At 37.8% G+C, this 13,538-nt stretch overlaps 1 protein-coding gene across 1 annotated transcript; it reads right to left on the reverse strand.

Moving 5' to 3' along the window:
• Window positions 1–7,273: 7,273 nt before the first annotated feature.
• On the reverse strand, window positions 7,274–8,140 carry LOC108488103 (uncharacterized). The gene is made up of 2 exons (XM_017792410.1): window positions 7,934–8,140; window positions 7,274–7,861 (listed from the first exon to the last, which is right to left on the reverse strand). The coding sequence occupies exons 1-2, from the start codon at window positions 8,138–8,140 to the stop codon at window positions 7,274–7,276; spliced, it is 795 nt and encodes a 264-aa protein (XP_017647899.1).
• Between the last annotated feature and the right edge of the window lie 5,398 nt (window positions 8,141–13,538).

Below are 13,538 nucleotides of genomic sequence, written 5' to 3' on the forward strand. Positions count from 1 at the left end.
TACTTCTTAGGGGGTTAAGGCCCTTCGTCTTCGATCTGTTTCCCTACTGCTTAGGGCGTTAAAATCTGTAAATTCAGCCTGTTACCCTACTGCTTAGGGGGTTAAGGCCCTTCGTCTTCGATCTGTTTCCCTACTACTTAGGGAGCTAAGATCTGTAAATTCAGCCTGTTACCCTACTGCTTAGGGGGTTAAGGCCCTTCGTATTCGATCTCTTTCCCTACTGCTTAGGGGGCTAAGATCTGTAAATTCAGCCTGTTACCCTACTGCTCAGGGGGTTAAGGCCCTTCGTCTTCGATCTGTTACACCATTCTTTGGAGAACATGACCTGTTGAATTCATTTCATGGACCTATTTATGTCAAATGATTAGGATGTCATGATCAGAATGAATCAAATGCTCCTAGCTAGACGTGTATGAATGACGTTTGCATGAATGCAAAATGTCCCTTTTTTTTAAATCACTCGTTGTTCATCGAGATTTTATTATTGACGTATTATTCTATCTTTTCCTTGACTGGTATCTCTACCAGAATACCTGAAGGATAATCGCAATTTGGGCTATTCTTTCCTCAACTTTTCCAATCCTTGAATTTGGGCGATTCAAACTAATTAGTCCGTTTCAGGTCCTTGTATCATTTAGAAGAATTTCAGAGTAATATGCAGAACTCTTTTGAATATTATTAGTCCATTAATCATCAATTTAATGAAAGACGCTTGAAAAAGATTATCGCAATAGGCAAGATGGAATTTTATTAAGAGCGAAGCTCAAGATGAACAAGGTAATTAAGATAGCACATTTGCTAAGGTACAAAATGAGAACCTACGAATTAATTAAGGTGGCACATTCTGCTAAACAAAATGAATAAGATAAGAATAGGTGCCCCAGATATCGCAGTATGAGCTTCGTTGCACAAACTTCTCGAGAACTCTTTGAACTCGGTATATGCTTGGAAGACCAAGAATACTTTGTTGATGCCTCAATACATAGCATCCCTCCCTCCTGTTAATTCAGAGAAGGCAAAACTGCCGCATGCCCCATGTTCGATCAAAATTTGAATTGTCCATTCCTGGGTTTTCAATTCAGACCCCTTTGGTCTCAAAGCGCCCTTTCACGGGTTTTCACATTGGCCTCTCCCTTTTTTTTTTTTGGTAAAATACCTCTTGACCAAATCCAAATTAACAGGATTAGGCGGGCTCTTACCATCCATCTCGGTCAAAATCAGAGCCCCTCCAGAGAAAGCCTTCTTTACTACATAAGGTCCTTCCCAATTCGGCATCTATTTCCCTCTGAAGTCCTTTTGTATGGGGAGGATCTTTTTCAATACGAGGTCTCCTTCATGGAATTCTCTAGGGCGAACCTTCTTATTATAAGCCCGTATCATTCTCTTTTGATACATTTGACCATGACGGATAGCCTTTAGCCTTTTTTCTTCAATCAAGTTCAATTGGTCGTATCGAGACTGGATCCATTCTGCTTCATCTAATTTTAGTTCTGAAAGTACGCGTAGAGAGGGAATCTCGATCTCAATAGGCAAAACTGTTTCCATTCCATAAACTAAAGAAAAAGGTATTGCCCCGGTAGAGGTTCTGACTGACGTCCGGTAGGCGTATAGGGCAAATGGTAATTTCTCGTGCCAATCTTTATAGGTCTCAGTCATTTTTCCTATGATCTTTTTGATGTTCTTATTGGCTGCTTCGACTGCATCATTCATCTTTGGGAGATAGTGATGAGTTATGATGTTTGATCTTGAAATGGCTACAAACTTCCGCTATCGTGCTGTTGTTCAAGTTCAATGCATTATCGGATATAATTCTTTCGGGCATCCCATATCGACATATAATCTCTTTCTTTAAGAATTTACTGTCTGCCGACTTTGTGACGTTAGCGTAAGAAGTAGCCTCTACCCACTTGGTGAAGTAATCTATGACCACAAAGATGAATCGGTGTCCATTAGATGCCTTTGGTGAGATCGGCCCAATGACATCCATGCCCCACATGGAGAAAGGCCATAGAGAAGTCATGACATGAAGGGGTGAAGGAGGTACATGCATTTTATCTCTATAAATTTGGCATTTATGGCACTTCTTGGCATAGTTGATGTAATCTCCTTCCATGGTGGACTAATAATATCCGAATCTCATAATCTGTCTGGGCATGGTGAACCATTAACGTGTGTTCCGCAGACACCCTCATGAACCTCTTCCAGGATTTGCTTAGCCTTGACAGCGTCTACACATCTTAAGAGTACATGATCCTTCCTTCTCTTGTATAAGATCTCTCCATCCAAGACATAGTCACTAGCCAGCCTTCTTAGTGTCCTTTTATCATTCTCAGTCGCTTGGTCTGGGTATTCACGACTCTTTTCATATCGTAAAATATCCTGGTACCAAGGATGATCATCTTTCTCTTCTTCTTCTTCAATGTTGCAGCAATGAGCCGGAGCCTCATAAATACTCATTTGGGTAGGCTTCATATCCTTTTGTTTATTCACTTTAATCATAGAAGCTAAGGTTGCCAAAGCATCAGCCATCTGGTTTTCGTCTCGTGGAAGGTAGCAGAAAGTGATATCGTCAAACTCCTCGATTAACTCAAGAACCAGCCTTCGATAATTGATTAGCTTAGAGTTTATTGTCTCCCATTCCCCTTTAAACTGATAGATCACTAATGCAGAATCCCCATATACCTCTAGCACTTTAATCTTACGTTCTATTACTACACGGATTCCCATGATACATACTTCGTATTTAGCCATATTGTTTGTGCAATCAAAATCCAGTTTGCTGGTGAAAGGATAATGATCTCCGTTTGGGGATACCAAGACTGCCCCGATTCCGTTACCCACAGCATTTGAAGCTCCGTCAAAATTCAGTTTCCACAGGTGACCTTCTTGAGAATCTTATTCCGTGGTCGCAACGTACATTAGGTCTTCATTTGGGAAGTCAAAGCTCAATGGTTCATAATCTTCTAAAGCTCTACTGGCCAGAAAATCTGCTATTGCACTCCCCTTTACAGCCTTTTGGTTCACGTAGACTATGTCAAACTCAGAAAGCAAAATTTTCCAACGAGCCATTCTTCTGTTCAAAGCATTTGACTCCATCACATACTTCAAATGATCTAGTTTCGAGATAAACCAAGTTGTGTGGTACAACATGTATTGTCTCAGTCTTCGGGTTGTCCAAATTAAAGCACAACACAACTTCTCGATCGACGAATATCTTGTCTCACATTCGGTGAATTTCTTGCTGAGATAGTATATCGCTTTCTCTTTTCTTCCTGACTCGTCATGTTGGCCCAACACGCATCCCATAGAGTTTTCAAACACTGTCAAGTACAGTATCAGTGGTTTATCCGGGCAAGGTGGTATCAGTACTGGGGCACTGGACAAATAATGTTTGACTTTATCAAAAGTTTTCTCGCACTCCTCATCCCAAACACCTGGATTATGCTTCCTAATGAGACGAAATATAGGGTCATATTTCTCCATTAGTTGTGAGATGAAACGGGCGATGTAATTTAATCTTCCTAGGAAACTTTAAACTTCTTTTTGAGTGCGTGACGGGGGTAATTCTTGTATAGCCTTGACTTTATCCAGGTCAATCTCGATTCCCCTTTCACTGACTACAAATCCCAACAATTTTCCTGACCTAGCCCCGAAGGTGCACTTTGCTGGATTGAGCTTTAGTTGGAACTTTCTTAATCTCAAAAATAGTTTCCTCAAGACTTGCACATGCCCCTTCTCGGTTTTGGATTTTGCAATCATGTCGTCAACGTAAACTTCGATCTCCTTGTGCATCATGTCATGGAACAAAGTTACCATGGCTCTCTGATATGTTGCTCTTGCGTTCTTTAATCCGAATGGCATCACTTTATAACAAAACGTTCCCCACATGGTTACAAATGTTGTCTTTTCCATGTTTTCAGGATGCATTTTTATCTGGTTATATCCCGAGAGGCCGTCCATGAAGGAGAAAAGTGAGTAACCTGCCGTGTTGTCCACTAGTATATCAATGTGAAGCAATGGAAAATTGTCTTTGGGGCTGGCTTTATTCAAGTCCCGATAGTCCACGCACATTCGTACCTTCCCATCTTTCTTAGGAACTGGGACTATGTTGGCTACCCATTCTGAATACTTGACCACTTGTAAGAAATCGGCGTCGAATTACTTTTTGACCTTTTCCTTTATCTTTAACAAAACATCGGGTCTCATCCTTTGGAGTTTCTATTGTACTGGCCTGCATTCTTCCTTTATGGGGAGTCGATGTACCACGATATCAGTATTCAATCCGGGCATGTCTTGATATGACCATGCGAAGACATCCTTGAATTTCTGGAGTAACTCGATGAGGTCTTGCTTTGTTTCTGCAGCGATACTAGCTCCAATTTTCACCTCTTTTCCTTCTCCTAAGCTAACAATTTCCACTGACTCCTTATGAGGTAGGATTTGTTTCTCCTCTTGATCTACCATTCTTAACAAATCAGGAGATAGGCTGCAATTTCGGTCATCTTCAAAATTCTCAGTGTCCTCCATACACAAATCTTGTTCAAAATGAATATTTGAGTCATTGGCAACGTTGCTCATATCATTGATATCTAGAGACCTGTTATGGATGAAGAAAGAAATCCAAAAAACAAAAGAATCTAAGAATATTTGATTTGTGTGGTATGATTATGAATGAAGTAAAAAGAATAAAAGAATATTTGCTCAATATGATACGCAAAAATACATTTTTATTGACATGACGATATTTGGACATATGCCTATTTCATAAAAGGGTTCTTATTGCCCTTAAGCATAGAGCAATAAGCTTGTTTTGAAAATTACTCTGAATTAATTCTAAAAGTTACAGAGATCTCCTCCACGGTCCAATTGTTCAAAACACTTCCAGGAATGTAATGGTAAATTCCAGATAAATCCCATTCTTCAGCTTTTTCTTCAGATATGGCGTTAATGCTCCAACTTCCCAACATCTCTTCTGCTACTTTCTGCATTGTCATCTCTTGTTTTGGATGGATAGTTTCTCCAGACACGAACGTTCGGGATAAATGAGGGCAGGTCATTGGTTCCCATTTGACCTCCTCACCGCGCAGACGTGCTCTTCTCATCTCTTGCCTTTTTTCCAGCTCCTTCTTCTTTTGCTTCACGGCTGGCTTGAATCCTAAGCCAAAGCGGTCTCGTTTTTCTTTTAGCATTAGTATCTCGCTCTTTCCTTGGATGCAACTTCCAAGTCCTCTTCCCGGCAGGGCTCCTTTACCGACCGTCAATCACAGGCACATCCTCGTAGCTTTAGATATTTTGGGCATTGAGATTTTGTTTCCTTGGACAATGAATGTAGCATTGACGAATTCTAGCAATCGAAAGGAACATTCTATCGTCTCATCGTCCACACCTACGTACGATGCGTCACTGGTGACGGATGCAATAATATCTTCCTCTGCGTTTATCGTTACCAACCTACCCTCAATTACCAACTTTAACTTTTGGTGTAGGGATGACGGCACTGCCCCCGCCGAGTGAATCCACGGTCTCCCCAACAGGCAATTGTATGATGGCTTGATGTCCATTACCAAGAAGTCCACCTCGTATGTATTTGGGCCAATCAAGAGAGGTATTTCGATCCTTCCCATCATTTTTCTTTCCGTACCTTCGAATGCTCTCACGACGTTTTGGTATGTCTTCATGTGAAAGTTATCCGCTGGCAATCTATTCAACGTGGACAAGGGCATGACATTCAATGCCGATTTATTATCAATCAATACCCCCGGCAATGTGTATCCTTTGCAGCGAGTGGTAATGTGTAGGGCCTTTGTAGATCCCATGCCTCCCGGTGGTATTTCATCATCATTAAAGAAAATAAAATTATCCGCGCTGATTTTATAGACCAGACGATCGAGTTTGTTGATAGAGATGTCATCCGCAACATATGTTTCATTTAAAACCTTCATCAATGACCACGGATTTTAAGAATTTTAAGAATTCTTTAGCCTCTTTTTCAGTTACAGGCTCATTGACGGGTGATTCAGGTCTGGTCGTCTTTTCCTTTTCTTGTTCAATGACCACGGATTTTCCTTTAGCTGATTCAGCCTTTGTGTTTGGAGTATAACGCATTCCGCTGCGTGTATAGAAACCCTCGTCTTGACCTTTCTTCGAAGTGCCAATTGGATTCTCCCTTCCCGGGATCGTTACGTTGCAGTCGTAATTCCAAGGAACCCTTTTGCTATCCTTATAAGGGAAAGCAACGGGTTTTTGAATTATAACCTTTGGCGCAATTGGTACTCTGACTTCATTGACTCTTGGTCGGGATATAATTACGACCCTTTTGCTACCCTCAGATATTGTTGGTTGGCCCTTGCTCTGACGTGCACACATCTTCTCCCTTCGGGCCCTCGGCGTACTCAAAGAATTCGATCTCTTTATTTTCTATCAATCTCTGTACCAGAGCCCTGAATTCATTGAACTTTTGGATCTCACGCCCTTCCTCGTCATGGAATTCACAATAATACTTCCCTCCTTCAGGCTTCTCCTCTAAACATTGTATAAGTAAACCTTCTTCCACCATTTTCTTCCAAACCCATCTCAACGGGGTCTTTACCTCCGATACGTCCATCTTAGTTCTCCTTCCTCTACTTTCACTTATCGGGTTTACCTCATTGTCTGAATGACTGGGTAACGGATTTCCCGCCACATTAGGTTTTGTGGGATCATCGAACTTCACAATGCCCATCTTTATGAAACTTTCGACTAATTTTTTGAAGGCCGTGCAGTTCTCAATTGTGTGCCCCGCAATTCCTGCATGGTATTCGCATTGCGCGTTTGCATCATACCACTTTGGGAATGGAGGTTGCATGGGTTTTAGGTAAAAGGGAGACACTACATGCGCATCGAACAGATTCTGGTAAAGCTCCCTATACGTCATTGGGATTGGCGTGAACTGGACTCTTTTCGTGTTAGGCCTTGGGTTGGAATCTTGACTTGCGGAGCCCTGATGGCTAGTAGTCACTGCCCTCAGCTGGTTTACTGTGACCGACTTGGAATAACCCTTATGATATGCGCTCGCATTGTTCACATCGTTTTCTTTCCTTTTTGGAGTCGTTCTCTTAGCATTTTCTCCCGCTTCAATCTTCCCACATCTTACCACGTTTTCTATCATCTCCCCGGACATTACTATGTCCGAGAAGCTTTTAGTAGCACTTCCTAACATGTGGTTAATGAATGGGGCCTTTAGAGTGTTGATAAATAGCATGGTCGTTTCCTTTTCCAAAAGGGGTGGCTGGACTTACATCGCTATTTCCTTCCACCGTTGTGCATACTGTCTGAAGCTCTCATTCAGCTTCTTTTCCATGTTTTGTAGGGTAATTCTGTCAGGTGCTATGTCCGTCACATGACCGTATTGTTTCATGAAAGCTTGAGCCAAGTCCTTCCACGAACCAATTTGGGCACGGCTGAGCTGGTTATACCACTTGGCCGCAGATCTGATCAGATTGTCCTGGAAACAGTGGATCAACAGCTGATCATTGTTAACATACCCTGTCATCCTTCGACAGAACATCGTAATATGAGCTTTAGGGCAGCTCGTCCCGTTATACTTTTCAAACTCCGGGGTTTTAAGTTTTGGTGGGAGCACCAGATCTGGGACCAAGCTTAAGTCCTTAGCATCGATCCCGCCACGGTAATCAGCAATCTCCATTGCTTTGAATTTTTCCTCAAGCCATTTGCACCGATCATCGAGTTGTTTTGCCATGTCTACTTTTTCTTTCTCCATTTCTGCCATGTCATCAAGGTCCGGGACAAATGGATTAGCTGGATTATCCCCGGGATTAGAGCCTGATCCTACAGGAATGTTTATTGGTATCGAGGCATTGCCCTAGTATTGTTGGGGCCTAATAGTGACGGGTACCATTCGTGGATGCACCTCAGGTTGTGGTTGGGTGTTTACCGAAGCAAAGCCTAGAGGATAAATAGGGTCTTCATTATCGTTCCCCATGGTGCTCTTCCCTTTCTCACGTTCTCTAGCCAGCAACTGCACCAACTGGCCTATCAGATTATTTTGGGATTCTTCCATTTTTTCCTTCATATCTTGTTGTATCTTAGCCAGTTGCTCTTGTATCTGTGCTTGTAATTGCTCTTGCATTTCCCTTTGCATTTGTTATATTCTCTCTAATCTCTGATCCATTGTTTTGGTTTTACGGCGGGTATAGTAGCTGTGTTCGGTTGGTTGATTCTCGTTGGTTTCCAGATTAACTGAAATAATTTTGTTTAATCAGGGTCTTTTCGCGAAATTTAATGCACATGATGAAATGTAATGCAAATGAATGAATGCAAAAAGAGGCGTTGATTCCAATTCAATTTTATTAGAAGAACTTCACTAGAAGAAAATTTTTTTTACATAGAACAGATGATTACATATACGACTTTGCCCTAATGCCCAAAGCCTTAATTTTCCTAAGGAGCCAAGCTAGGTTTCGGCCTCGATTTGATTCTGACTCGTACTTTAAGGTTAATACATCAACTTGGACTGCCAAGGTTTGCAAGTGATCGGCTACCTCCCGAACCTGAGTCACAGCTTCGCCCATGACATAGTCTCTATCTCTAATCTGGTTCTGAGAGTGGTGAAGCTGTTCCCTGCAATGGTCATTGTTTGCCTCAAGAAGTTCCACTCAAATTTTACTATCTCGTAGTGCAGTCTCGAGTTCTTCTACTTTCCCTTTCAACTCTTCGATCCTGCTCAGACTAGCCTTCAGCTTAATTATCGAATTACGGTTACGATGTTGATGAAGTGATCTTTCCAATTCAACCACCCGAGCACGTAACTTCTCCTTTTCATTTTGGCTTTCTAACAAACTCTTTTTCAGAGTGTCCTCTCATATTCGGCCATCTTGAAACCTTTTCTCCCAATGGTCGGCTCTAGTCTTTTCCTCTTTGATCTCTTGACGCCATTGCTCTAACATTTTACCTAAACCGGCAGTTCTTATTGACATACGCAGCTTCTTGTACCATAAATGAATAATTAAAATGATGAAACCAAAATGTACCATAAAAAGGTCATAATGTTAAAACGTTTGGACATGATTAGAATGACAAAGCTTTACGAATCAATGTATGAAACATATAGACCACTCAATGAATAGGTGAGCAGGCTAAACGTATATAATATTAAGCATGTATATTTCGAAATAGAAAGAATATATAAATAACATGAATAATGAATAGATAAATAACATAACATGGTAAACGAATAAATGAATATAAAATGCAAAGTATTGAATTTAGAACATAAAACATGTAAGGGTATGATAAACGGACAAATAAGACCAGATGTAACAAAAGTATAATCATATGAAATCCAAGCATAATGAGTTGGGATTTAACCGATTTCAAAATGGAATTTGGAGTTAAGAAATGTATAAAGTAGTTTTCCTTTATAAAAATAATGATGTAAATGAATTTTAAAGTGCATAACATACAAAATAATTTAAACCAAGTAATGCATATGAAACTTTAAATAGATGATATATACAATAAAAGGCCCAATATAAATAATATATGAAAGGGATAATGATATATGAAAAAGTTTTAAATAATAAAATATATAAAAAATTTCTTTTAAATATATACATAATAGATTTGAATGGAAATGTATATATGTACATACATATATGTAAATTGGTTTAAAAGAAAAAGACAAATCGTATATATAAGATAACGTGAAATCAATAATATATATTAAAACGATTTTATCACGAACTATGCATATAGATATGTATGTAAGATAATGAGTATATAAAATATTTTAGAGTAAGCAATGTACAGAAAGTTCAAAATAAGTAACAATGAAAGGAATTTAAAACGATTGATGTATAAGACAAGATAAAATAATGCATACGAAATTTTAAAATACGTGTTATGTATAAAATAACTTAAACTAAAAGATATATAAAAAATTGCAAGATAATAATACGTATGGTAGTTTAAAATACACAATATATGTGGAAAGATAACTTTAGAATAAAAATATACATAAAAGAGTTTTGACATAAATAATATAAATAAAAAATCTAAAGTTTAAAAACTATGTAAAAGATACAAATAAATGAAATGATAATAGCAAGAATAAAATATGTATATATGAAAAATAAACGTAATATCACTATATAAATATAAATAGAAGTATCGTGAATGGAAATATAATAGGAACATAAATAAATAAATAAGATCGGTGAAACAGTAATAATGTTAGAAAAATAGAATAAACATGAATATAAGTATAATAATAATAGTAATAATATAATAATGACAATAGTGACAAAAAGTAACAACAATAATAATAATAATAATAATAATATCAATAATAATGATGATGATGATAATAAATAAAATGAGTAATTAATGAAAGAAAATATATATAAAAAATGAATGATAGTGATACGAGTAACTTAGCCCAATTCAAAGGCCATAATAGAGATGAGTTTAGTTTTCCTCAAGGCCCAATTACGGGATCCAAATCCAAACAAATAAAGTCAAAACTCAACTTAGTGGTTCAAGACTTTATCACGAAAAAAATTCAAGAAGAAGAGTTGAAGTTTCAAGACAATAAATTCTGGAGTAATGATGAATTAGAAGAGACTAATTATGTTTGTGGGCCTAAACTCTCAATCTATGACGACAAGCCCATGTGGAAAATGCTAACAAGCTTAAGTATTTCATTTCAAGAACCCCAATTGATCTTACAAGCTTAGACATTTCATATTGGGTTTAAGTTTTAGGCTTAATTTTTATTATATATAAGCACAATATTTTGTTTATTAGCTCTTATTATTTTATTATTATTTTATTCCGAATTTTTATAATTATTAAGTATTTTAAGTTATTTAGAATTTTATGTTAACAAGAAAGTTTAGTTTAAAACTACTTCTTGTTTAGATTAAATTAGAGTTCTAGTATACTTAGGAGTTTTATTTAGATTTATTTATCTAGCCTATATATAAGCCTTTGCATTGTACACAGGGAGACAATTGATTATTATTCTATTTCTCTTTTGAGTTAATAAATTCTCTTTGAGTTTTTTTCTTTTCAAGAATTTCTCTTGAGTTTCTTTTAGAAGAGTTTTAACAATCTTTTTAGATTGTGGGGATCATCTTCAAACTTTTTCTTGCCCAAGGTTTTTATCTTGGAGGGGAAATTAGAGCCGCTTGAAGGGGGTTGTGGATTCTTCTTGTTTCCAAGGCTTCTTAGGACTTCTACACGCCACGTTCTATCTTTCCATTTATCTTCTTTATTCACTTCCTGAATCCTTGATTTATTATTTGTTTTAATTATTTTATCTAACTTGGATTTAATTTCGTTTCAGGTTGTGTCAAGAAAAATCTAAGTTTCTTTCCGAACGTCTAGAGCCCTAAGTCAAATCCGCGACTTTGACAAACTTTACGATCTGCTTTCGCATTCATCCTTCTCAACCTTTATCATTTGGTATCAGATTTGGGCGTTTTAGGTGTTCTTTTTTTAAATTGATTTCTCGAAAACAGCTTCAAAACAAATTTTACCCCTGCAGTTTTCAGAAAAATATTTTTCAGTGGGTAAACGATTTTCGAATGATCTAAAATTTTGCATACTATTTCTTGGCACTATTTTAAAGTATTAAAAAATATTTCCCACAAAAAAAGTGATAAAAAAGTACAAAAAAATACGAAAAAAATAAAAAATAAAAAATTTCGTGGGTTGAATTTTGTGCGAAACTTTCCAGATCAAATTTACATTATTTGAGGAGGCTTCAGTTTAAATTTTGTGATTTTTGGAAATCGGGAACACCTTGAACGAAGTTTGTCAAGTTGCTTCGCAGTTTTTCGGGTTTTCGGGTTTCAACAATTTTCATTGACTCTTAGCTTTAAGTATTCATTTGTTTTCCTTTTTATTTGTTCCTTACGCATTCTAACACTTTCTTGTTTTTTGTGTTAGTAGGTTAAAGCACGTTGCATATTCTTTCATCCTTGCAACAAAATTCTTTGATGTCTAAGCAAATTTTGGACTCATAGTGCTATTAGGTTTGCTTTGATAGTTTGATTCTAAAACATCTTGATTGATTGATATAGACACTTTTAAAAGACTCACAAGATTAATTCTTACCTCATTGAGAATTTTTTTTTGAGTGCATATAGGTGAGGTTTGCTTAATTTTTTCTTTTGAAGTGTTGTGCTTTTCCAGGCTTTCACTATGACTCGTGACACTCGTGCCCGTAAAAACCATGATGAGATACCATCTGATGACAAAGAACAAGATGTTACATTGGAGAATATTGTGGGGATGGTAAAATTGCAACATCAACAATTGAATGAGGTACGTGATACATTTGAGGCCAATTTGACTACGTGTCGAACAGAACTACAAGAGAACATTAATCAGCTTTCCAATCATATTCAATTGCTCACTCAAGCTGTTGCTCGTTTGGAGACTTCTTCGAATCGACGATCTCGTGCTCGTGATAATGATCATGATAGGGATAATGAACAACTTCGTCTTCGTTCTAATCCTGGTAGACACGAATATCGTCACATTGATGAAACTTTGGGTATTTCTAATCAATGCCATCCTTCTGTCGCTAAACCAAAGTTCAACATTCCACCATTCCAAGGAAAGTATGATCCAGATGCATATTGCGATTGGGAGGATAAAATGGAGATCATGTTCTGTTGTTATAAGTGTCCGGAGGAGGAGAAAGTTCCATTAGCTATATTGGCATTTTCTGATTATGCATTGAGTTGGTGGACTCAACTTGTGTTGAACCGCCAAAGGAATCGTGAACGAGATGTTGATTCATGGGAACAGTTGACACAAATCATGCGAAAACGTTTTATCCCACCTCATTATTATAGGGATATTAAACGAAGACTTCAACGCCTTGTTCAAGGTAATCGATCTGTTGATGAGTACTTTAAAGAGATGGAGATGCTTATGCATAGAGCAAATATCCAAGAAGATGAGGAGACTACCATGGTGCGGTTTGTAGATGGTTTGAATGTTTCGATAGCCAATGTTCTTGATCTTCAAACCTATATTGATCTTGAAGATACGGTACGTAAGGCAATTGAGATTGAGCGACAGTTTCAACAACGTCAATCTCGTTCATTTAGTACTTCACAATATTATAGAGGTACGAGTTCTAATTCTACTTTCAAGAATTCAAAATTTCCTTTTGCTATTAATAAGTTGCTGCCAAAACATGATGAGATTAAATCTTTTGAGGGGAAAAGTGGGGCTCCTACAAAACCTTCTTCTTCATCTTCTAAGCAGTTCACTTCTACTACTTCCCCAAAAAAACAATGAGCTCGTGAAATTGAATGTTTTAAGTGCAAAGGGCGTGGGCACTATAGCCGTGATTGTGCCAACACAAGACTTTTGTTGATCAAAGAAGATGGTGATTATACTTCTGATTCCGATAAAACAGACCCAGATATGCCCGAATTAATTGATGATGTCAACGATTGCGGTAAATTTTATGGTGAAGAAGAGTTGGTGGAACCACTAACTCATCCCCGATGTTTAGTTGT

The sequence above is a fragment of the Gossypium arboreum genome, chromosome 5 (assembly GCF_025698485.1).
Source record: "Gossypium arboreum isolate Shixiya-1 chromosome 5, ASM2569848v2, whole genome shotgun sequence".
Classification (NCBI taxonomy): domain Eukaryota; kingdom Viridiplantae; phylum Streptophyta; class Magnoliopsida; order Malvales; family Malvaceae; genus Gossypium; species Gossypium arboreum.

Bases quoted from the DNA above. Each gene is read 5' to 3' on its own strand.
- LOC108488103 (XM_017792410.1), bottom strand. From the start codon at position 8,140: ATGCAAAGGGAAATGCAAGAGCAATTACAAGCACAGATACAAGAGCAA. The intron at 7,862-7,933 runs GTAAACACCCAA...CAACAATACTAG, and splicing joins ATCCTCTAGGCTTTGCTTCG to GGCAATGCCTCGATACCAAT.